Source organism: Neofelis nebulosa, chromosome 13, assembly GCF_028018385.1.
Source record: "Neofelis nebulosa isolate mNeoNeb1 chromosome 13, mNeoNeb1.pri, whole genome shotgun sequence".
In the NCBI taxonomy this organism is placed as follows: domain Eukaryota; kingdom Metazoa; phylum Chordata; class Mammalia; order Carnivora; family Felidae; genus Neofelis; species Neofelis nebulosa.
Genome location: NC_080794.1, coordinates 38428425 through 38451857, shown reverse-complemented (window position 1 = coordinate 38451857; position 23433 = coordinate 38428425). Strand labels below are relative to the sequence as shown.

The 23433-nt window shown below is 40.5% G+C and overlaps 4 protein-coding genes and 1 long non-coding RNA gene across 19 annotated transcripts in view; 3 read left to right on the top strand and 2 right to left on the bottom strand.

The window, feature by feature from the left end:
• The window catches only part of CFAP70 (cilia and flagella associated protein 70), a 105437-nt gene extending 103034 nt beyond the window's left edge, over positions 1-2403 (top strand). For all 6 annotated transcript variants that reach the window (XM_058696677.1, XM_058696681.1, XM_058696679.1 and 3 more), the window contains 2 exons: positions 340-387; positions 2091-2403. In XM_058696677.1, the coding sequence (XP_058552660.1) occupies positions 340-387; positions 2091-2171 (129 nt within the window). In that variant the 3' untranslated portion in view covers positions 2172-2403. The remainder of the gene's footprint in view (positions 1-339; positions 388-2090) is intronic.
• A 1165-nt stretch (positions 2404-3568) lies between these two features.
• On the top strand, positions 3569-4908 carry MRPS16 (mitochondrial ribosomal protein S16). Its single transcript, XM_058696707.1, has 3 exons — positions 3569-3719; positions 4198-4458; positions 4659-4908. The coding sequence occupies exons 1-3, from the start codon at positions 3707-3709 to the stop codon at positions 4790-4792; spliced, it is 408 nt and encodes a 135-aa protein (XP_058552690.1). The 5' UTR covers positions 3569-3706; the 3' UTR covers positions 4793-4908.
• A 142-nt stretch (positions 4909-5050) lies between these two features.
• Positions 5051-11753, top strand: DNAJC9 (DnaJ heat shock protein family (Hsp40) member C9). Of its 3 annotated transcripts, XM_058696705.1 has the most exons (6): positions 5051-6331; positions 7476-7532; positions 7705-7845; positions 8373-8627; positions 10534-10620; positions 10992-11753. In XM_058696705.1, exons 1-6 carry the CDS (start codon positions 6254-6256, stop codon positions 11109-11111), a joined length of 738 nt encoding a protein of 245 aa, XP_058552688.1. In that variant the 5' UTR covers positions 5051-6253; the 3' UTR covers positions 11112-11753. The 3 variants fall into 3 exon arrangements, with proteins under 3 accessions (XP_058552688.1, XP_058552689.1, XP_058552687.1); XM_058696706.1 differs by having other exon boundaries at positions 5051-7532; positions 8466-8627; XM_058696704.1 differs by having other exon boundaries at positions 5051-7532.
• A 521-nt stretch (positions 11754-12274) lies between these two features.
• LOC131492846 (uncharacterized) lies at positions 12275-13002 on the bottom strand. Its single transcript, XR_009252310.1, has 2 exons — positions 12552-13002; positions 12275-12310 (listed from the first exon to the last, which is right to left on the bottom strand). It is a non-coding gene; the product is annotated as an uncharacterized LOC131492846 (long non-coding RNA).
• Positions 13003-13126: 124 nt separating this feature from the next.
• FAM149B1 (family with sequence similarity 149 member B1) overlaps positions 13127-23433 on the bottom strand; it is an 86869-nt gene continuing 76562 nt past the window's right edge. For 3 of the 8 annotated variants that reach the window (XM_058696693.1, XM_058696697.1, XM_058696694.1), the window contains exons 9-14: positions 23023-23129; positions 19342-19566; positions 18527-18589; positions 17914-18037; positions 17542-17667; positions 13906-14995 (exon numbers count right to left, since the gene is read on the bottom strand). In XM_058696693.1, the coding sequence (XP_058552676.1) occupies positions 14801-14995; positions 17542-17667; positions 17914-18037; positions 18527-18589; positions 19342-19566; positions 23023-23129 (840 nt within the window). In that variant the 3' untranslated portion in view covers positions 13906-14800. Of the gene's footprint in view, positions 13820-13905; positions 14996-17541; positions 17668-17913; positions 18038-18526; positions 18590-19341; positions 19567-23022; positions 23130-23433 lie in introns of those variants that run through there. The other 5 variants (XM_058696691.1, XM_058696695.1, XM_058696690.1 and 2 more) reach the window with 5 other exon arrangements.

Here is a 23433-nt window from a genome sequence, read left to right as displayed (position 1 = left end):
CCCCTCCCCCGTTCATGCTCTGTCTCTCTCTGTCCCAAAAATAAATAAAAAACGTTGAAAAAAAAAATTAAAAAAAAAAAAAGATTTTTAAAATGAAGAAAGAATATTCATATATCTCTTGTGTGTGTGTGTGTGTGTGTGCGCGTGCGTGCATGTGTGTATACATTTGCAACACATATATACACAAGGATATCTGCTTTTTGATATCACCTTTCATTTTTGTTCCCCCTTTGAATCCAGAGGGTAATCCTGTTTTGGTAGAAATGTTTGTGGCACTGTACTTTCTTACCGTAATGTTTATGATATGTCATCATCACCAGCTGCTGCTCTCTTTTTCAGGCTGGACGGGAACTGGAAGCTGAGCAGGCCTACAAGTACACAATGAAGGTATGATGCAGGTGCCTCTGCTGCTTGTACTGAGGTTGGAAAACTGGGAGGAAGATGCTGCCTTAATTCAAGACTTTACAACATTTCATGATGTGAATATTTTTCTAGAGGCTCTTCTTACTATCTTTGCCATTTGCTGCTGGGTTTGGAATAACCCATATATTGGAATAACCCATATATTACTCTGGGGGACCTTTTTTCTACCTCTTTATAGAATTTGGTTTAATGGAAAGACAGATGGCCTGGAAGTCAGGAGACCTGAGTTATGGTCCTAGTTTTGCCACTAACTTTACTGTGTTAACCTCTCTGGGCCTCATTTTCCTCGTGTGTAGACTGAAGGTGTTGGTCTAATCCACAGATCAGCACACTTTCTGTAAAGGGCAAGATTATTTATATTTTAGGCTTTGTGGGCCAAACTGTCTCTATTGCATCTACTACTCTTCCCTTGTAGCGCAAAAGGAGCCATAGACAATACATTAACAAATGAGCATGGTTGTGTTTCAGATAAAAGTTTTACTTACAAAAACAGGCAGCCAGCCGGATTTGGCTCATGAACAGTAGTTTGCCAACCTCCATTGTATTCTATTAATTATGAATTACAGATAATTTGACTTGAAAGATAGTGGCTTAAAAAAATTGGGAGTTTTATTTTTCTTATCTAATGAAAAGCCCAGGGCTGGGATCCCAGCTCCACAATGTCATCAAAGACCGAAACTCTATCTCTTTGCTTCAGTCACAGCATGCAGTTCCCATCCTTCATTGTTGCAAGGCAGCCACTGTAGCTCAGGCCACCACATACATGTTTCAGGCACAATAAAGAACAAAAGGGAGGAAAGAACAAAGAAAACATGCTAGCTATTTCACCTCCATTATGAAGCAATGACTTTATGGGGATAAAAGATATAGCATAGGGAATATGGTCAATGGTATTGTAATAGTGTGTGGGACAGATGGTAGCTATACTTATTAGCTATACTTATTAGTGTAATGTATAGACTTGTAGAATCACTGTGTTCTACACCTGAAACTAATGTAACATTGTATGTCAACTACACTCAGATTAAAAAAAATAAAGATGTTTCACAAGTACATAGAATTTGATGGTAAAGAAAATCATTTCCAGAGAAAAGTATCTACTTTTGGGGGGGAAAAAGCAGCAGTGACTTTAGCTGACATTTCATTAACCACAATTCGTCGTAAGACTACCCCTAGATCTAAGGGAAGAAGGGAATGGAGATTTTTAGCTAGCTGCATTCTTGCCCTGAAAATAAGTGAAGATTTTGTTAGTAAGAAAGGAGAGTGGGTATTTAGTGGCCACTAGAACATCTCTACTACACATCTAGAGTCTAAAATTAAATCTAGTATCTTTGATTCCTGTCACTTGCCAAATTGGAATATTATAGTCAAGATAGATTGGGTGATGATGTGAACTCTTTTAAAAGTAAACTTTATTAAAGTTATTTTACAAAAAAATACACAAATTGCAAATGTTTATACTACTTGAATTTTCATAAAGTGAATGTGTCCATGTAAGCACAATGTTCTGAGGTCTTTTAATGGAGCTACCATGAAATAGGGAATATGGGAAGAGCCAATTTCATGCCAAGGAACTATATTCTTTAACTGTGGCCCTGTAAATGAGGGGTTTCCACAAAGATATATCAGGTATGACATGTCTCCTCCCCTTCCATCTTCTTATGCAGCTGAAATTGAAAGATGAGACTCTACTTGCAGAGGTCCACATGGTACAGGAGGCAGTTGGCTTTGGAAATCCATCTTTCTGACATCCTTCCATCTGAAGACTATTCTGTATGGGACTCTGAACTTCTTTCCTTGCCAGAGAAATTAAACCCTGGATATTTCATCACATGAGGCCTGGGAATGGACAACACCATGAACAGAAACTCGTTCATTTATTTCCATGGGCTATCTTACTGGATAGCCCTTCCTGGGATGTTTTACAAATGACTACTGTAAACTAGATGACAATAAAAAATGGAAGAGATTAAAAATTCATCAGTGTGGTTCTGGAGTTAATTACGGTATACTGAAGTATATGTAAGAACATAATTATTTCTATAATTAAGGTATAGTGGGTTCGTTATTAAGGTTTCTGGTAAAAGCTTATCAGATCACTCCTTTAGGACGTCAACTGCTAAAGTCTCTGGCCTGGTTCACTTCCTGGAACTTGAGAATTAAGGTATCAATTTCTAAAGTGGGCCTAAAGTAAGAATGCTATGCTAGGTCACTGTATTAGGACAAACACATTAGTTGTGACCAGACCCTTTGGATTCAATGGTGAACAGAACTGAACAGAGAGGTCTTTGCTCATTGCCTCTAATCCCGGGTATCTTCATGGATCTAAATCACAAGGGCTCCAAGGAGAGTCCATTACTCTATAATGGATGGAAAACTCACAACTGAGGACATTATTCTAGGGCTAGAGATGACAAAGGAACCATCCTTCACTCCTTTTCTTCTAGATCACTGCATAGCAAAACCAGAAATAAAGACTCCTTTTTCTTATTTTTTTTAAAGAAGGTGCAGAGGAGGGAGGTGGAGGAATAGGAGGGAAAGTGAAAGGCATATTAATAAACATAGAAGGATAAAATAAACTCCACATTCATTTATTGTTCTTCTACAGCCTCGACTCTAACGCTACTTCCTTTATGAAGTCTTCCTGAGGCACCAAGGAAGTATCGGGTTTGCCTTCTCCGCTGCCCCAGGACTGTATACTGACCACCTTTAGCAACTCTGGTGTGGGGTTCAACGTCTCCCCCACGTGACTATGAGCTTCCTAGGGGCAGGGACAGCGCCCTTTCAGCTAGGCCTTCTCAGCAGTGGCTTAGGCTCTAAAAAGGTGCCCAAAACACGTTCCCTGGAAGGATGGATTTAAGAGCACTTTAGCAATTCTCCTGGCCGCTCCCCTGGATTCTCCCAATATTCCTCACTCTAGCAGGAACCCACTGTCCAATGAAGACCGAGAGCGCCCACTCAGCTCGGCTCGCACTACCACCCGCGCTACACGCAATTGCAACGCGCCTTTTTTGCAGCAGTTTAAGGTACGTTAGGGTTCGCAACGTTGCCTTATGGGAAGGGTAGGAGCGAAAAGCGGAAGAGGCGGGGCGAGTGGACTCTGCTTCCGCCACCAGGGCGCTAGGGCTTGGGTCACGGACAGGTCACGCCCCAGGTTCGGCAGTGTGGACTTCGGTGTTCGTCCTTCGCCCCTCCAAAGCCGTAGCGTTGATCAGTGCGCACAGCGGGGCGCTGCGAGGCGCGGCACCTGGCGCCCTAAGTCGCGGCGCACGGCGGCTGCACCATGGTCCAGCTCAGTGAGTGAGCTTCCGGGCGGAGCTCGTCGGCGTATGGGGAGGCGGGGGGGGGGGGGGGGGGGGGTGGCGTATGGGACCAGATGAATGAAACAGCTTTCTCCAGGGCGAGTTGGAGGCCACCCCAACCTGAAACAGCCTTACGTTTAGCTCTCTCCTCAGTTTTTTCTTCCTTAATCTTTGCTGAAAACCTATGAGACAAATGGCATTCTGTTTATAGATGAGGTAGCTGAGGCTCCGTTGTGGTTGCAGAGCTATTAAATGGCAGGCTGGTGTTGAGTGGATTGAGGGATGAGGAGGTAGTCACTTCTCGTTGAAGAGCACGAGAGGAGTTTCACAAAGAATATAATATTTAAACCAGATTGACAATAACTGATTGGATGTAAAGATACCACAGTTGAAGAAGGGGCTTGTTTATCTAACTCATTTTGTCCATTTTGTGTACTCAGTTCTTGTGTCTTAACCGTTTATTTCTCTATAGCTACTGTCCTCTGCAAGGCCTACCATGGAGGCCACTTAACCATCCGCCTTGCCTTGAGTGGCTGTACCAACCGGCCTTTCTACCGCATTGTGGCTGCTCACAACAAGTGCCCTAGGGATGGCCGTTTCGTGGAGCAGCTGGGCTCCTATGATCCATTGCCCAACAGTCATGGAGAGAAAATCGTTGCTCTCAACCTGGACCGGATCCGGCATTGGATCGGCTGTGGGGCTCATCTCTCTAAGCCTGTGGAGAAGCTTCTGGGTAACTTAGCTCTAGACTTACTTCATTGAGGGGATTTTAAATTGAAGTCAGTTTCAGGATGATAGTAGTTCAAGAATGACTTTCATTACCTCAGGCGGATCAGGACTGGAGTGAGAGCTGAAGTTGTGTTCTAATTGTCATTTTGAATGTGGAGACTCCTTTTTCTATGTTATAATGAGTGAAAATCCTGTTGCTTGTAGGTCTCTCTGGCTTCTTCCCTCTGCATCCCATGATGATCACAAATGCTGAGAGGCTGCGAAGGAAACGGGCACGTGAAGTCCTCTTAGCATCTCAGAAAACAGACACAGAAGCTACAGAAACACAAACGAGCTGACTTCAGCTGAGCTTGAGCAGAGCATTGGGAATAAGGTCAAAGTTCTCTTAAAACACCTGTGCAGAGCACTTAGTTTTATTAGATTTGGAGGTCAATAAATGGAGTTTTCTAAGTCACCCATGTTCTGGCCTGGCCTGAGCAGGGCTCAGGGAGAGATTTGTTCTTTCTGACATAAAGCTGGGTCTAGGTACTAATTCGATTTTTCAGCCTTCATCTGGGAGAAAGACCGTGACTATGGGGTGTGTTGGACTTGGGTTGGGCCCTGGATCTCTTGGGCAACTTTACAATCTGTTGCCTTCCAAGACCCCTGTTTGACAGCCCCCAGCCAGCCTGTCCATGGTCCATCAGAGCAATTCCTTCCTTAATCACTTATGGTCATCCCACTAGCTCAAAGACACAATTACTTTGCTTATTATTATTTTTTTGTAATTATAAATTTATATTGTCTTGTTTGGCACATAATCTCAAATTTACAAAGGCAGATTTTTTTTTAATTTTGTAGTGTTTATTTATTGTTGAGAGAGATAGAGCATGAGTTGGGGAGGGGCAGAGAGAGAGGAAGACACAGAATCCGAAGCAGGCTCCAGGCTCCGAACTCTCAGCACACAGCCTGACGCGGGGCTCGAACTCAAGAACTATGAGATCATGACCTGAGCTGAAGTCGGACATTTAACCGACTGAGCCACCCAGCCGCCCTACAAAGGTAGAGTTTTTAATGAGCTTTTAGGCTGTAAGAGCCTATTTTAAGAATAAGAAAATGGAAGAAAGGTAATATTGAAAAGTACCTACGTACATTCTCAGCTCTTTACAAGTAGGGTTATTTGTGAGGATTATTAGGTATCATGAAAGTGAGTAGGATTGTCTCTGTTTTATTGATGGGAGGCTAAGGTTCAGAGGTGGAAACTTGACCAAGGCCACCTATTTTCATTTGGGCAGAGCTAGGATTCAGAGCCCACTATGCATACCTGGAGAGCCCTTTACAGCATATTAGAGTGTCTGGAGCAGGGTGGGTGTGAGATGAGCAAAGATGAGGGGCTTTTCAAAAGTCCACTGAAAAAGCCAGTGATAGGATGAGGTTTAGGTATCATGAATTTGGCAATATAAATGATGGGCTGTGCCCAAAACCCAAGATGTCACATTATCTGGTCCACCATTTTGCAGGACAACCATGGACATGGATTGGAGAATTTTAGCGCACACCCTGGATAGTACAGATTTCAAATTCTGGCATGAGACCAGGGTGGGGAGATTTATAGAGGAGATACTAAAGGGCTATCAATGTACCAATTTATTTTATTCTCTGGGTTTTGTATTCTGAGAACAGTTACCAGCCATCTCATTATGGCATCATCAAGTCTGTCCCAGGGGTGTCACTGGTTGGCCTCCCTTGCTTTGAGGGAACTTTGAAGGCAGAGAAGGCCAAGAAGAACTGACTACCTGGATTTGATCTGGAATCTGGGAATGAGAAATGCTATGAAAACCATGGGAACTCTGGAAGTTAAAGATAATAATCCACTTTGGAGAGTTCAAGATCTTTGGGTAAACTGTAATTGTAGATCAGAGAGTGATTCTGAAAAGTATTGACCAGCAAGGGGAACTGCTGGGAAATGAGTTAAGCTAAGGTATTATTTTGAGCTACTGAGTTTCTGCCAACTCAAGTATTCACTTTGTGCTTTGGTTTATCCTTTGCCTAAGATCTGTATACACACACTTCCTGTGTGAGCTCATCCTGTCCCTGATTTCCAAGGTTATCTCAAGCTCTAGCCTTGTTTTGGATCTCCTGACACAGTTTCTTACCATCTTCTAGTTGATTGCATCAAATTCAACATGCTCAAACCCAGCTTTGCACTTTAGAAAGCATTAAAAAAAAAAAAAAAAAAAGCTTTTTCTTCAGCATCTTTATTTTTACTAAGATGAGGGTTTGGGTCACGTTACCTTCACCAAAGTGAAAGGTAAATGGGAATGATTCTGTAATAAACGTTAGAGTTAAAAGACCGGTATTTTGTGCTTTTGGTTTAGGGTTTTTTTTCTTGCAGGAACCGAGGGAAAGCCCTTACCCAGCAGTCCCAGCCTGTAGGTTGCAAAATTATTGGGTCTGCGCGTTCTGTGTACTCCTGTCTGGATCGTTGAACCATGTCAAATTGCCAAATGTCAATGCTAATGCAGTTTTTTACATTAAAAAGGCAAACAAAACAGCAATATATAGATTCGAGTAGTATGGACCTGCCATATATTAAATAAGCTTATGCGTTGGGACACTGGGGAGAAGATAGGCGCCAGATTTCCTGAGTAAGGGGAGGAGGGCATCCTGGCACTGGGCGATAAAGGCTAACCACGCGGAAGGGGGTTCCCACAGCAGCTCCCTCTAGACTGGCCACGCCCTCGTGTTGCAGCCGCCGTAAAGTGCGGCGTCCTGGCCACACCTCTCCGGCGCTTCTTGTGACGCAGTCGCCCTGGGTATTTTTGCGCGGGAAAAGGAGGCAGTTCGGAGCGCTAGGCAGTGTGGCCGGAACCGGCAGTTTTTGCGGAGTTTGCAGCTCGCTCCCTGCCCTTACTGGCCATGGGGCTGCTGGAGCTGTGCGAGGAAGTGTTCGGTACTGCCGACCTTTATCGAGTGCTGGGCGTGCGGCGCGAGGCCTCGGACAGCGAGGTCCGGCGCGGCTACCACAAGGTGTCTCTGCAGGTGCACCCGGACCGGGTCGGCGAGGACGACAAAGAAGACGCCACCCACCGTTTCCAGGTACGTGAGTCCCCGCTCCACTGGCCTCCTGGGTTTCTCTTGGTCTTTTGGCCTCTGGCCCCGCCCCAGCGGAGTGCGCCCAGCCGGGTCTGGCTTTTTCTAATCTTTAGTTCTCAAGCGCGGTTTCAGTGAGGAATGCAGAGGGTGACTTTTGGATGCTCTTTCCCCACAGATCCTCGGGAAAGTCTATTCTGTTCTGAGCGACAAAGAGCAGAGAGCACTGTACAATGAGCAGGGAACAGTGGACGAAGATTCTGATGTGCTCAACCAAGATCGGGACTGGGAGACGTATTGGAGATTACTTTTTAAAAAGGTAGAGGACTCTGGAGATTTCTCTGTGACTGTTCATTCATTCGACAAACGTTTATTGAATGCCTTTAAGGCATTGCATTTTGTGTTGTATAGGAATGAGGAATTTGTCTCATCTCAAAATACAGATATATACACACATACAAGCAAGCATTCCTCAGGAGATACAAAGAATAAATCTATTTAAATGAGCCTTTACTGTTGATGTGGAGCGATTGTAGTGAAAAAGGTAGTTTAATATTTACGAGATAGTGCTTCATTGTACATATCCACATGTAAATCTCGAGTTTTCCCGGGAGACTTCACTTAAAATTTCCTGGTCTGTAATTTAGTAGTTGTGAAGGTTGGAGCAGGGAGAACTCTGGAAAAGCTTTGGCATAGAAAACGTGGTTCCTTGCAACAATTTCAACTCAAGCAACTGTTGTACTTGGGGGGAAATATTTCAACACCTAAATCTAGTTTTACTAGTATGCTTTTTATTTATTTAAAATAAAATTGTCAGTTAAAGCTAAAGTATATGTCTCTGTTCAGATATCTCTAGAAGACATTCAAGCTTTTGAAAAGACATACAAAGGTTCTGAAGAAGAGCTGGCAGATATTAAACAGGCCTATTTGGATTTCAAGGGTGACATGGATCAGATCATGGAGTCTGTGCTGTGTGTGCAGTACACAGAGGAACCCAGGATAAGGAACATTATTCAGCAAGCCATTGATGCTGGCGAGATCCCATCCTATAATGCCTTTGTCAAAGAATCGAAGCAAAAGATGAATGCAAGAAAAAGGAGGGTAAGGTTTTGAACGCAATTTATTATTTATATCCTGATTGCTTCCGAAGAGAATATGAGAGTATTTACAATAACAAATATATAGATTACTGAAATGCGAGTCAGGGTTAACTTATTAATGAGCATGCCAGCTCATCAAGAGAAACTTTTTTTCCCTAGTATGTTGTGGTCAACAGGATTTTACTATGTGTATGGTTTAACTAATATCTTTTCTTTTAAACTAATATCATCTTAACACAAATATTCTTTATTCCTCAAGAGATAAATTAATGGAGTCCAGATACATAGGTTAGATGGTGGTTCTCACTCAGTTAAGGGATGGGGAGAGGATGACAGAAACTTTTGGGGAGGAGCACTGTGTCTTGTTAATACAGATTTTCTTTTGCCCTTGCCCAGACTGATTCTTGAGTTAGGCCTAGAATATATATTTCTATACAAACGATTCAGTTTATTTTGATGCAACTGTATTCCCAAACACACTTTGAGAGAAACACTATTGTGGGGAACCCAGGATTGTGGCCTCTGTACCTTACTATACTGTGGCATTGGTAAAGGGAGGGTTGATGGCAGGGGAAAGTAATTTAGGAACAGCTGAGATTCTGGAAGGGAGTGGATTCAAGGTAGCAAACATCTGTGTGTCTGGTCTTCTGGGGTAGTAACCATTGCCTCAACCTGGATTTCCTAATGGGAGCTCTGTGGAAAGTAGACAGTGTAAGATTTGGAGGTGGAAGTAGGTCTGCAGCTTTGATACAAGATACATACCAGGGGTGAGCTCGTGTGTGTGTGTGTGTGTGTGTGTGTGTGTGTACATATTTGTTGAGCAAGGTGGAATGTGTATCAAGGTTATCATTTTGGGGGTGCCTGCCTTGCTTAGTCAGTAGAGCATGCTACTCTTAATCTCAGGGTCATGAGTTTAAGCCTCATGTTTGGCATGGAGCCTACTTTAAAAAGTAATAGTATTAATCATTTGGGCTCATAGGCTATATCTGTTTAGGCTCAAGTTGACCGTTTAAGTTGGTAATAATTTTCTCTGGTGAAATTGAGCACAGCTGTATCCAGTAATAGGATATTGGCTTGAGAAACTTCCCTAGAATTGGGGGATGGGGGATGGTATAGTTTTGAGAGAGACTCCACCAAACCTGGGGAGTGGGTACACAGTATTAAAAGACAGAAATAGAATACAAGGACTGAAAGTAGAGCATGGAAACTCTTTTTATTGGAATAACAAAATCCTAATGTATCATCATTCCCAGTATTAATGGTGTTCATTGTTATTTAGAAAATTTGCCGGGGTTTGGGACCTATTATAGTGTTAGTTGTTGCCCTGAAATAAAGAACAAACTCATTAACCTTTCTCAAGATATTCTTGTTGTATTTTGGAATCAGTGCCCTAGGAAAATTTGGCAGAAGGTGGCTTTGAAATCAGGTAAAGAAAGGTTAAAACTGAGTTTGTTAGTATTTGTTCTGACTACTTGGGAATTTTAAGCCAGGGTTACTCTCAAGGCTGCCACAAGTCACATGTAAAAAGTGGGTTTCCAGAGGAGAGGAATCTGAGATGCCTGTATCTTGACAACATTTTTGAGGGCATTCTTGGTTAAATGACCTTTCCTAGTTCTAGTGTTTTGTTTTCATTCTTACCACCTTGTGGCTTATGAATACCAAACTACTTGCTACCCCTAGCTAGTAGAAATGAGGGAAACTCAGAAATGCTTATTGGAATCAGAGGATCTACTGCATGCTGTCAGCTGTTTTGTCTTTTAATGAATGACATATTTATGTAATTGTGTCCCTTTAACCTGTATAATCCTCAAATTGAAAGGTTATTAATAGATTTGGTGTTGGGAAAGAGGGTATGTTTTTAGTATATGCTAAGTTTCCATGGAGTCTCATGTGAGTTTCTGTTTTAGGCTCAGGAAGAGGCTAAAGAAGCAGAAATGAGCAGGAAGGAGTTGGGCCTTGATGAAGGAGTAGATAATTTGAAAGCAGTCATTCAGGTAAACTTGACAGGTTGTCTTTAAAGGTTGTCACCACTTTCGTGTTCTGATTCCTTCTGCTAATATTTTCATTATAGTGTATATATGATGTTGTGGATATTTTGTTTTCTTTTAAGACATAATTTGCATACCATGCATACCATGTTTTCATTTTTTTAAAGTGCACAATGCAGTGGCTTTTAGTATATTCATCAAGTTGTATAACTGTCAGCACTAATTCCAGAACATTCTCATCGCCTTAAAAAGAAATCCCTTGCTCATTAGCAGTCATTCACCCATTCTCCCTTCCACCAGCCCTTGGCAACCACTGAGTACTTTTGTCTCTGGATAGCCTTGTGTTTTGAAAGCTTGTGTTTTAACTTCTTAAACAGAGCAGACAAAAGGATCGGCAAAAGGAAATGGACACTTTTCTGGCTCAGATGGAAGCAAAGTACTGCAAACCTTCTAAACGAGGAGGGAAAAAAACGCCTCTCAAGAAAGAAAAGAAATAATGGAATTTTCTCTTCAAAAGTCTTTAAGTGTTAATTGGTGCCCTTACAGGCAAGGTACAGTCAAGATTTGAAGACAAAAGTCAACCCTGCCCTTGAGAAAAATTGTCCTTCCAGCCTAGATTATTCAGATCAATTCTGTAAACCACACAGAATCTCTCAACCTGATTTTAGGAACCCTAGAAATCCCCTGACATTCTTTGAGGTCCTGTATGAAGGAGTTTAGTGGTGATTTTTGAGGGAATGGGGGTGAGTGGTGTATTCCTGACAGCACTTGCTTCTATGGGTCTTCTGTGCAAGAAACTCTTATCTGGAATGTGGGTCTGTCCCATATAGCCTTTAGCAGTTGTCATTTTGGCACACAAGAGTGTGCACACAGCTGCAGAGTATTCGAAGTGATGTGTGTGTTTATTAGAACAGTAACTCTACCTGGCTAGAAAGCCTTCAAAACACTTGCTGGACATCTGTCTTTCACATATTTGCGAGTTTACTTTCGGGCTTAATATTCTTGAATAGATCCCCTTTCCTTTTTTTTTACTCAGCCAGCTTTTGTACTCTGCTTGAAGTGTAGGAGAAACATGTTCAGATTACCTCAGGCATCTTTGTAAGACTTAATACCTGATGAAATAAACAGGTTAAAAAGGACTATTAAGTTGTGGGGCCTTTTAAATGATCTATGTGATCATTTAAAAATCTGTGATCTAGAGAAACTATGGAAGGTGCGTAGAGAAGAGGGAAGAAAAATAATCCTAGTCAGCTTATTTATAGTAGGTAGTCTGGTTTAAGTATCATAAACAGAAGTTGTCCTACCTGTAACTGTTGAGTGTTCTTAGGTTGTTTGTTTCCTCATCTATAAAAGGGTGAGGGAATTGGGCTAAGTGACTTCTTCAGAGGTGTCTTCTGACTCTCTACATTTGAAAGGCAGACCATCTTGATCCCGTGGTTTGTTACTATGCACTCATGGTATTGATTTGTGAGAAAAGTACAGGTTTTTACTAATTTAGTCAGACCGGTATATAGTCATTGGAATATATGGAAATTTTTTTAGCAATTGTTAAACTTAATATCTCTGATTTGTAGACTTACGTATCCAATACCATATGCATAACACAGCCCTTCTGTTACTGAGCTTTATGTATGATAACTGAGGTAAGCACATGAAACACTTTCAGTTTGTGATTACACACAGGTAAAAAAATACTCTTTAGGGGCGCCTGGGTGGCGCAGTCGGTTGAGCGTCCGACTTCAGCCAGGTCACGATCTCGCGGTCTGTGAGTTCGAGCCCCGCGTCAGGCCCTGGGCTGATGGCTCGGAGCCTGGAGCCTGTTTCCCATTCTGTGTCTCCCTCTCTCTCTGCCCCTCCCCCATTCATGCTCTGTCTCTCTCTGTCCCAAAAATAAATAAAAAACGGTGAAAAAAAAAAAATTAAAAAAAAAAAAATACTCTTTAATTGTGTTGGAAATATAATTTAAGGCAGGTTGTTCAAAGCATCTGTCTTCTTTATATGATAGCATTAGTACACCTTGATATAATAAAAAAAATACCCCTATTTATGGTCACTTGAATTTATCCACTCTGAAGATTAACAATAAGATTTAAAACTTATAGGGTCATCAAAATTAAAGTTCAATGAAATTTAAATAAAATAAATTTAAGCCATAGTTAAAACCTGCATTATGCTGCATTTATGAATGTCCTCCAAAAAAAAGTCCATGGTGAAATCAGAAGAATGTTGAAGTTCTCTACTTCTGCTCTTAGGATATGTTTATACTAGACCAATTACCAGAGTTTCTGAAATTTTAAGGCATTGCTGGCTTACCAGCAGATTCTATAAATTTTCAAGTTGACTTAGAACTTAAGAAGAAAATCTGATAAGGTGAATTTAATAGTTTAAAAAAATATATATAACCACTAGAGTCCTTTAAGAAGAAAAGAAGCATAATCTGATATCAAGCAGGCATTGTGAGGTTGAGCTGTCCTGTCTGAAAATATATATACATTATGACTTATTAAATAAGTTACTTTAAACCAGTGTTCAACATTTATGTCTTTATTACTCACCCCTTCCATACCTCTTTGCCTAGAAGATTGGACATCTAAAGAGAAAGCTTTAGGAATAACATCTGTTTGATGAGTAGCTCAGAGTTTTGACAGAACTGTCTCCTAAAAATGCCTTAAAAATGAGTACAACTCTCCAGAAATTCATACAAGTGGAAGTGTTCTGAAGCCAGTGATAGAGCTTCATGTTATCAAACAATCATTTGCTGCTTTTTGTGTATGTATAGTCTTCATAGACTCTTACAGAATCCTATAATTGAACTGATCATCATTAACAGACAACATGAGCAGTGATTTGGGGATAATTATTCATTTGTTACATTTTTGGATACAAATTCTGTCCAGTGGAGTAGGTTAACTTAATGCTGAAAGAAGATGGTAACTGGAAAAACAGTACCCATGTAATCTTTGGTGGATATTCTTTTTTTTTTCCTCAGTCAGTTACACCAGATTAACACTTCATGAAGATGGTTTTAAGTTCTTTTGTATACAAGCTTCGCATCACAAGATGACTGGACACTGATTCATGAAATTCTCTCACGTGTTCCCTGCAGCCTGAAGCAGGTTCTTCTATTTGCCCTATGGTCCCTGCTTGGTTCTAGAGACTGGTCCACCTCTGTTTTGGGATTTTGTAGACCCATGTAACTGAGGACCTGTCAGACAAAGATGACATCATAAAGTAACATTAGTAGACATTTTAGATTTGGTAATCTCAAATTTATATCTAAGGGCTTTTTTGCTCCAATTATCAGTTGGACTGAAATTTGGAGACTGGTACTAAGTAATAAAGTATATATTTACCAAGGCAGTAAGAACCACATTTACATTATTTTATCGTGTAAAACCTACAAGTCTGTATTAAGATATGAAACCTAGTTCTAGAGAAGAACCCACCAAGTAAAACAGACTAATATGTCTGTTTCACTTATCTAAATGTTATAACTGGCCATCAACATGGCTAAATGGAGTAACTATAGCTCAGAGGCAGCACTGTGTCTCTTTGAGAACTACTAACCCAAGAAAAGAATCCACTGAAAGCATTCAGAGACTGCCAAAAAATGCAAATAGGAACTGAACAAGAGAATTTACTTGGATGACAGAGATAATTTGAGGCAGATTATTTTTTAATCTTATTAACAGGAAACATTTCAACTGCTTAGTACTTCCGTATTTCACCTACAGCATAATGAGAATGACCCTGATGTGGTGAGAAGACCATTATAGGAAGATAACTTTTAAGTTAAGATATCCTTAAAATTTCTCCTTTCCTATGAAAGTACAGTCTATAGAATATGACTTAGAAATAAAAGTTAATGGGATAGACTAAGACTCTGCATGTCTTGTCATTTTTAAATTTCTTTTCTTACCTTGGCCTAGCAGGTTAACTGACCATAGCAAGTTTATTCTACAGAAATATGGATCTACATAATAAAACCCATGCAGTGTTTGAATGTTATAAAAATGACTTATTTCACTTAAGTTTTTTAGATTGAAGAAAAGAAAGTACTATCTATTTTGCCAGAGTGGTGAGAAGTTAATTTACATATGAGAAAACGAATCTGGAACTTGGCTCTGGGCAATAGAGGTCTCCTTGATCTTTATTATATGCCATTTCCAAAGGAATTTGAGATGATTTACAGATGTAGGAAAACAAAATATAATAAAATCTGGAGGAAGGGAAAATAAACATAGAAAACAGACAAAGACAGGGTCTTAACATAGCCACATAGTAAAATAAGAGCAATGGTCCCACCTGTCACTGCAGATCCCCTACCAGGTGGGGCCTGATGAGGATACTCAGCAACACACGAATGATATTGTGTATCTGGCTGCAAAACAGAAAAGATGAGACACTTCTTACAATGGGACTTCCCCCAAAGGATGTATGTTAGTAGGTTTACAAAGGAATACTTTGAAATCAGACAGCAATGTAAATGGCATTGTCTGCCAGCTGAGGGACAAGTTGGTTGAGTGCACTCTTGTATTTCAAGTAAAGAATCCCAAGCCGGGGACCTACAAAGCCATTTTGTTAACTTGTAAGAATTTTTAAGTTCTTCTTTTAAAAATTTCTTAAGTTCTAAAATTTTATTAATATACCTTTAAGATAATTTTAGTACTTATAAGTAATCCATATGGTTTAATATTTCTCAGTATTTATAATGGCTGTCAAGGGAATTTTATCTAATTTAGACTGCCTGCTGACTAAAGTTTAAAACAACAGAACAGAGCCTTTTCAGCAACATTAAAACACCCATGACTACCTCCATACTTGAAATGTGACTCTCAGTATGAAGTTGAAACATTTCAAAATCACCTCTGATAATTTAAAAATTTTAAGATATGATTAAAACCCTGAAATGTAAATATCAAAAAAAAAAAACCAAAAAACAACAAAAAAAACCTATCAATGCCATCCTGCTGGGGCTTCTGGAATAAAAAACATCCCTCTCAGTTCCCTGTCAGAGCACTGGAATCAAGACATTTCAGGAACCTTTTTTTGGTGAAGCCCCATTTTTTTTTTTTACTGGGGTCACCAAACTTCCTTTCTTCAGAGGGCCGGAAAGTAGATATTTTAGGCTTTGTGGTACGTACTGCTAGAAACTGCTCAACTCTGCTGTTAGAGTGGGAAAGCAGTCGTAGACGGTACATGAGTGAATGAGTATGGTAGCTCTCCTGTAATAACTTTATTTAAAAAGCAGACTAACTTTTGTGGTGAGCTAAGTGGTCCATAAAAATAGTTTGTTCACCTGTAGGAGCAGAGTGCTAGTCTGGAAGTGCCAAGCCAGGGACTCAGTTATAATGCTCTCAGTTACATCGAGCAACTAGCTGATCTCCCTTTGCATGACAGCAAACTGGGAAAGACACAGCTAAGGTAAGAAATTCTTACTTTTATTGTTATAAACATCAGAAAAAGAAGAAACTGAAAATTGTATATAAATGTTTTATAGAGAATCTAGCTGTAGAATATAATCATGGAACACTGCTTTAACAAGTGCCCTGAATCAAATTATGAGAGGACAGATTTAATAGAGGTTCTCAAACTTTTCTAGAGTTCACATTGAGTAAGAATCCGAAATGCTCACATTTCCCTTTAGGTCATGTTTTGGTGAATCTCCCCCTAAATAAAGTCTCCTAAGGTCTGTTGAGTTCAAGTGTCCCTTCCTGCAGCTGCTGCCAAAATTTATGTCCACCTGGAACCTGTGGATATGACTATTTGGAGATAGAATTTCTGCAGATGTCATCAAGATTAGGTGAGGTCATATTGGACTAGGGTCAGCCATAAATTCAACGATTGGTATCTTCATAAGACGGAAATCTGGACAAAGACACAGGGAGGAAGGCTGTGTGAAGGCATAGGTGAAAACTGGAGTGATGCAGCTGCAAGGCAAGGACAGCCAGGGACTGCTAGAGTCCACCAGAAGCCAAGAAGAGATGAGAAGATCCTCATCCATAGATCCTGTAGTGGGAGCATTGTTCTGCTGACACCTTGATTTTGAACTTCTAGGCTCTGGAACTGATAGAATAAATTTCTGTTGTTTTAAGCCACCCAGTCTATGGTAATTTGTTACGGTAGCCCTAGGAAACTAATACAACATCCCAGTAACTTATTGTTCTCACCACTCTTTCAGTGGAGGATTGTATATTGCTTTAGGCTGATATAGTTCAAAGCTTATGAGTTAGAATAAGTGGGCTTCAAATAGCACCGTCCTGAAAACTGGTATAAGATGTGAGGCCCCTGGCTCCTGGGCACTGAGTGTGGCCCCATTCACTTCCCGAGGCTCTTCAAGCCCTCTTGCCACAAAGATCAGGTGGGGCTGAGCTCCTGGCCTACAGTTGGGCAAGGTCAGTGCATGGCCTCCACTCCCAACTCAGTTTTCCTATTATTTGCTTAAAAGGCTAGTAAATGCCCATTAAATGGTAATGTAAGCATCTCAAACATCAAAGAGTTGACTTCTATTTTTTTTAGGTGAGTTACCTATCCATCAGTCCACATCATAATCTGATACCAGTTCTGGTGTAACTCAGTAAGGGCAGTGTTAGAGAATGAGTTATGCTGATCTGATATGCACTGGAGTTTAACATTTTTTTTGTTGGTTTATTCTCAGAAATATTTAATATTTAACAATTTAAATTGTTTAGAATTTGTGACTCATGTATAAGGCATTTTAACTTATTCTTTTTATGAGTTGAATAAGTGGCAGAGACCAGTTAGAATTTCAAAAAAATGTACTACTAATGCTATTTTTATTATTAAGAACCTCAGCTTTTATTCTTGGAGTTGATTAAGCTACTACATTAAATCTTAAGTCTGCCAGACTAGTTTTTTTAATTTTCTTTCCCCAACTGTCAGGACCATAGAAGTATGTCGCTTTACCAAAAATGACTGAGTAGTGTTGGGCCTGGAGAAAAAGTCAGGTAAAAGGAGCCTCTCCTGGGGCTGCTGATGGTTAGGCTCATCCACCACTGCGCTTCGAGCTCGATTGGAGTCACCATGGGTTTTCTGCAGAGGAGACAAAAATTACAAGAAACAGTTAATTTGTAGTGAGAGCTGTACATGGCCTACATCACCCCAGGTAGGTATGATAACTGCAGGCCAAGCAGCTCCAATTCCATTGTCATAAATTAGGATTCAGTTTGTACTTTTGACAAAATGCAGTATAAATCAAGACCAGAACATGGATCCTGCACAGTTGCTGGCCCTGAGGTCTCATAAGCACATGGAAAAGGCAATAGGAGAAAGACCTACCGTTTGCCTTTGTGACCCCACAGTGCTTAAGTGTTCCACTTCAGCTGTGCCAATAGGTGGCAGGAGATTGTTTCGACTCAGGGGCATTGGTGAGGGAGAGGAGAGTGAGTCCGCCGCTCCTGGACTGCAGATCCCACCAGCAAACACCAAGATAGGAAAGCATAAAGTTACAACAATACAAGAGAACTAATTAGAACCAAAGAAATGAAGGAGATGAGTTAATGTCATGCACAGATGCTTTAAGCTGTTTATGTTTTTATGTAAAGAAATCTCAGTGAAAGGATTTTGGAAAATCAGAGTTTGGTTTTTTTTTTTTCATAGTATTTTCATAGTATTTTTCATAGTATTTTCTGATTTTTGTTGAAACTTTATCCTGGGCACACAGCATAAGTTGAGCTCTTTGTGAACTTTTCCCTGTCTGGTGTTAACACTGCATGGTGTTAACCTGTTATGGATTTGTAATTTCGTATCTGATGGAATTCTCCACAGTTCTGGGCCTTTTGATTGTCCTTTTCACTAATAACAGTAGTCCTCCCTTATCCACACTCATCCTCAATAAATTTAATCTATAGCTGTATCAGTATCAACATCAACATAATAAAATAGTTCTCACCAGGTGAGAAGAACCCTGGTGTCATGAAAGATTTGTGGTCGGTATAGACATCTCTTACTGAATCTATGGGGACAAATTAAAACAAGAAATTGAAAAATCAAAGTCCACAAATGACATGTTGGGAGAGAAGCATAGTGACATACGCTTAATTTAGAAGCTGAATTCAAAACACAGTTATAGCCATATTACCTCATACCCTTGATCATAGTCTTAGAATCAAACATCCTAATATGTTTTATGAATCAACAACTAATGAGAGAATTTTATTTAAAAAATTGGCTTCTAAATATTTTTTGCATTATGAGGCTCAAAGTGAAGTAAGGGTAGGAAAAGGGAAGAGAATATGTTTAGTGTTATTTCCTAAGAAGTGCTAAGGTTTATTTTTCCTGGTATGTAGGCAAGTACTTATCTGAGGTTAAAATGTTATCATTGTCAGTAGAATAAGCAGATCCCAATGGTACAGAAAAATATTCAGAGGATCTATTATTTTGGGATGAATTTCACTGAACATATACCCACTAAGGAAGATGTTTAATAAGATACATATGTTTTATTCCTTAGATAAGTGTCACTGAAGTATTCTAGCCATTCATTTGTAGAAATATAAATCTTAAGCTAGACTAACAGAAAGATCCAATAACCGTATTATATTCAAATGTAACCACATCTTTTCTATATTGAATTTAAACAATCATGAGAATATGTAATGATTAATTTCTAAGCATATATTTAAATGCTACATTTAAATTCATTCTGTTCATAAAAGTCTTCATTAGTTTTATCACAGTTTCCAAAAATTCTGCTTTGAAACCTACACTCGGGATCCTCTGAGGATTTCTTCCACGGGCCTTGGCGTTCCAGCGCGTGAATGGCTTGTGCTGATGGGATGAAGCGTACGTGGTGGGGGATTGCGTCTCCTGGCGGACTGCACTGTGTATGACAGAGCTGATGTACTAAGCTCCAGGGCTCGATTCGGCCAATTTCGGGTTGAAAGGATGGTACTGGATCCAGGTCTCATAAGTAGCTTGTCATCAAGATCTCTAGTGGCCAAATCAGAAACCCACAATGAAATCAGAATTGCTATGTATAGAGAAACAGGACTCAAAAGCTTAGAGTGTAAAATACATTCAAGGGAGAAAAAGGCAAAGGAATCTAGTTTATACAAACTACATAATCTAGTTCAGGCATAAGAATGTGTTCTGTTTTGTTTTTTTTTTTAAGTTTATTTATTTTGAGAGAGAGCAAGCAGGGGAGGAGTAGACAGAGGGGAGGAAAGGGAGAATCCCACGCTGGCTCTACATTGTCAGTGCGGAGCCTGATGTGGGGCTTGAACTCACGAACCGTGAGATCATGACCTGAGCCAAAACCAAGAGTCGGATGCTTAACCTACTGAGCCACCCAGGCACTCTGAGAATGTGTTCTTAAAAGGACATCATTTTAGTCATACAAGTAATTTAATAGAATGGAGATTTGGGAAAGCAAATCCATTATTCACCTGCCAAGACCATGACTTCTTCAGTTACAGTGAAGGCCAACCTGAGGAGTACCTACACTAGAGTGCTTCCCGAAAGTTTACCTCAGGGAATGAGATCCCCACCATATTTGAGGCATTCTTTGTGCCAAAGGAAAGAGTTGAAAGGCAAATATTGCTGCTTGGAAGCAACGTGGCACCGGTGTGGCTCCCACTCAAAGATTAAAATGCTGAGCTCGTGGGGCGCCTAGGTGGCTCAGGCCGTTAAATGTCCTACTTTGGCTCAGGTCATAATCTCTCAGTTCGTGGTTCGAGCCCTGCATCGGGCTCTGTGCTGACAGCTCAGAGCCTGGAGCTTGCTTTGGATTCTGTGTCTCCCTCTCTCTTCCTCTCCCACTTCTGCTCTCTCAAAATAAATTTAAAAATTAAAAAAAAAAAAATGCCACGCTTGTTGGAGCCTGCGGGGGTAGGGGTTTGGGTTCCTTGGAAAGCTGGAAGCAGGTAAAAGGTCCAGAGCCTCCTGCTGCCCAGGGCACTAGGACTACAGAAGATCTCTATTTGCATAAGCAACTGAAATAACACTTTTCTGTAGGTACTCGGATAAGTAAAATATCATGCCGAAACAGTTCAGTAGTTTAAACTTTGCCCTACAGACTTGGGGGTTTTTATTTTGTTTTTTTAAAACATAGGAGAGACATTTGTGCTATAAGACACCTAGGAGAGCATTTGGACAAGGAAATGGAGGGAAAGTGAAAGAATTAAGCTCTACCACATGCTCTTTTGGCTTTCAACAAGTTTCTCAAACTTTCAGGCCCTTTGATGTCTTGTTGTGCAAACTATACCTCAGTGTTTGGAGGACTGTGAAGGGGAAATACCTATCAAGGAATGGACTAAACCTTGAGCATTACTCACAAGAGATCTTGCTGGTCTTCCTGCCTCCCTAACCATTCACTTATTAGCCTTTCCACACCCAAACTCCTTTCCATTACAGAAGCTTTAGGCCTTAAGTGCTCTATGCTTATCTTTATTTTATAATTCTGGATTCAGTATCACCTCTAGCCAAGTGACTTCTAGATCACCTTCCAAAGGTGACCTCTTTGATGTTGCCAGTGAGATGGCCTGGCATTATAAACTCAACACACCCCAAACCAAATTCATCTTTATCCCACAACAAGTTTCCCTTGAAACAAGTTTCCCTTCTCAGAGTTGACTTTGGTTCTTCTATTTTTATAGAATCTGATTTCTTTTACAGTAGCTCCTAAAATATTCCATTCCTTTCTTATCTTTTGCTACAACTTGAGTACAGACTTTTAGTAGCTCATGCTTGAACACACACACACACACACACACACACACATACACATACACATACATGCACACACACACACATATATATATAGACACACACATATATAATTCTTATTTTTTTTAGCTTTTTTTTTTTTTAACGTTTATTTATTTTTGAGACAGAGAGAGACAGAGCATGAACAGGGGAGGGGCATAGAGAGAGGGAGACAAAGAACCCGAAGCAGGCTCCAGGCTCTGAGCCATCAGCCCAGAGCCTGACGCCGGGCTCGAACTCACAGACCGCAAGATTGTGACCTGAGCTGAAGTTGGACGCTTAACCGACTGAGCCACCCAGGCGCCCCTTTCTTTTAGTTTTTTAATGTTTTTTATTATTTTTGAGAGCGATAGAGTGCAAGTAGGAGAGGGGCAGAGAGAGAGGGAGACACAGAATCTGAAGCAGGCTCCAGGCTCTGAGCCGTCAGCACAGAGCCCAATGTGGGGCTCGAATCCACAAGATGTGAGATCATGACCTGAGCCAAAGTTGGACGCTTAACCGACTGAACCACCCAGACGCCTCCCCCCCCCTTTTTTTAAGTAATCTCTCCACCCCAGCATGGGGCTCGAACTCACAATCCCAAGATAAAGAGTTGCATGCTCTTCTCACTGAGCTACTCAGGTGCCTCTTGAATCCCTATGTTAATTAGACTCTTTACCTTCAGTTCCTCCTGCTTCAATCTGTGTTCTGCTGTGAAATCTATCTTTCAGATTCCTGATTTAAATATATGTGCTCCCAACTGAATCATACATTGCTGGCAGAAGTGTCAAATGGTGTAATTAGCTTTGGCAAACTATGGCAGTTTCTTATAAAATTAAACATATACTTGTCCTATGACACTGTCTACATACTGACCCAAGAAAAATGAGGCCATAGGTCTACAAAAAAAAGACCTGTGCAAGAATGTTTATAGTGCCTTTAAGCATAACAGCCCCGATCTGGAAACACCCCAGGTGTTCACTAACAGGAGAATGGAAAATGAATTGTGATGTATTCTTACAGTAGAATCTTACTTGGCAATAAAAGAGAAGATCATGTGCAACAACATAAATGGATCTCAAAAACATGGCATTCAAAACCCCCAGTCTGGTCCCAGCCTTCATCAATTTCATAGCCTTTTTAACCACTAATTACACCATGATATATCTGTTTTAACTCTGAAAGATTGTCAGTGGTCTTAGGTCAGAAGCATTAAAATTGTGACCTACCTCTTCCTTTTCTCATTATAGCAAAACTGGTCTGCTTTCTCTTCTAAACAGTTCTTATTTTCTTGTTTCCAAACCTTTCCCCACACCATTCCTCCTACCTACAATAGCATTGTTGCTCTTCTCTGCTTATCCAAACTCCCATCTTTGAAGGAAAAGTTCAAACCTACAGTTACCCACCAAAATGCCTTCCTTCTTTGGGATCACCATGCATTCATTCTGGGTACCACACACTTGACATTCAGTCACAAAGATGCCCTATATGGGTCTCTTTTTACCCATGTGTGTCTTCTCTTTCCAGTTACATTATCTGCTCCTTTAGGATGGAAACCATTTCCTTAGATGTTTTTACTTCACAAATTTCTCTGGTTGCTTGGTAGGTACTCAATATGCATATTGATCAACTGATTTAGCTTTCCTTTTATTTCTCAGTGATCTATCTAAATTCTAGAGTCTATTAAAATTTTATACTTCTTACAGTAGCTTGTCCATTAGGGAGAGATTTCTTGGTTGTAGAGGCATCCCATGGACCAAGAGACCATTCACATTTGGCTGATGACCACTTGCTGCTTGACAGAGATTCATCTACATGTCAAGAGAAAATGTTACTTGTTATTGGTTGGTGAAGATACTTGCTTGGTTTCCCAACTTTGCCGAAAGACAATATTTACAAATTAGGAGATCTGTACATTTTTCTCCTATGCCTTAACTTTTGTAATATCTTTCTCCAGTAGCCTAGCTGGGTCCCCAAGTCCACTGTTAAAATCACAAGTCAGAGTCCTTTTCTCTTCATTTTTAAATGACAGCAGGCAAGGGAAGCCTGATCAACTGAGATGAAAGCTGTTGACAGCCACTCTGATAAGGGATAGAGAACTTCATTACTATCATT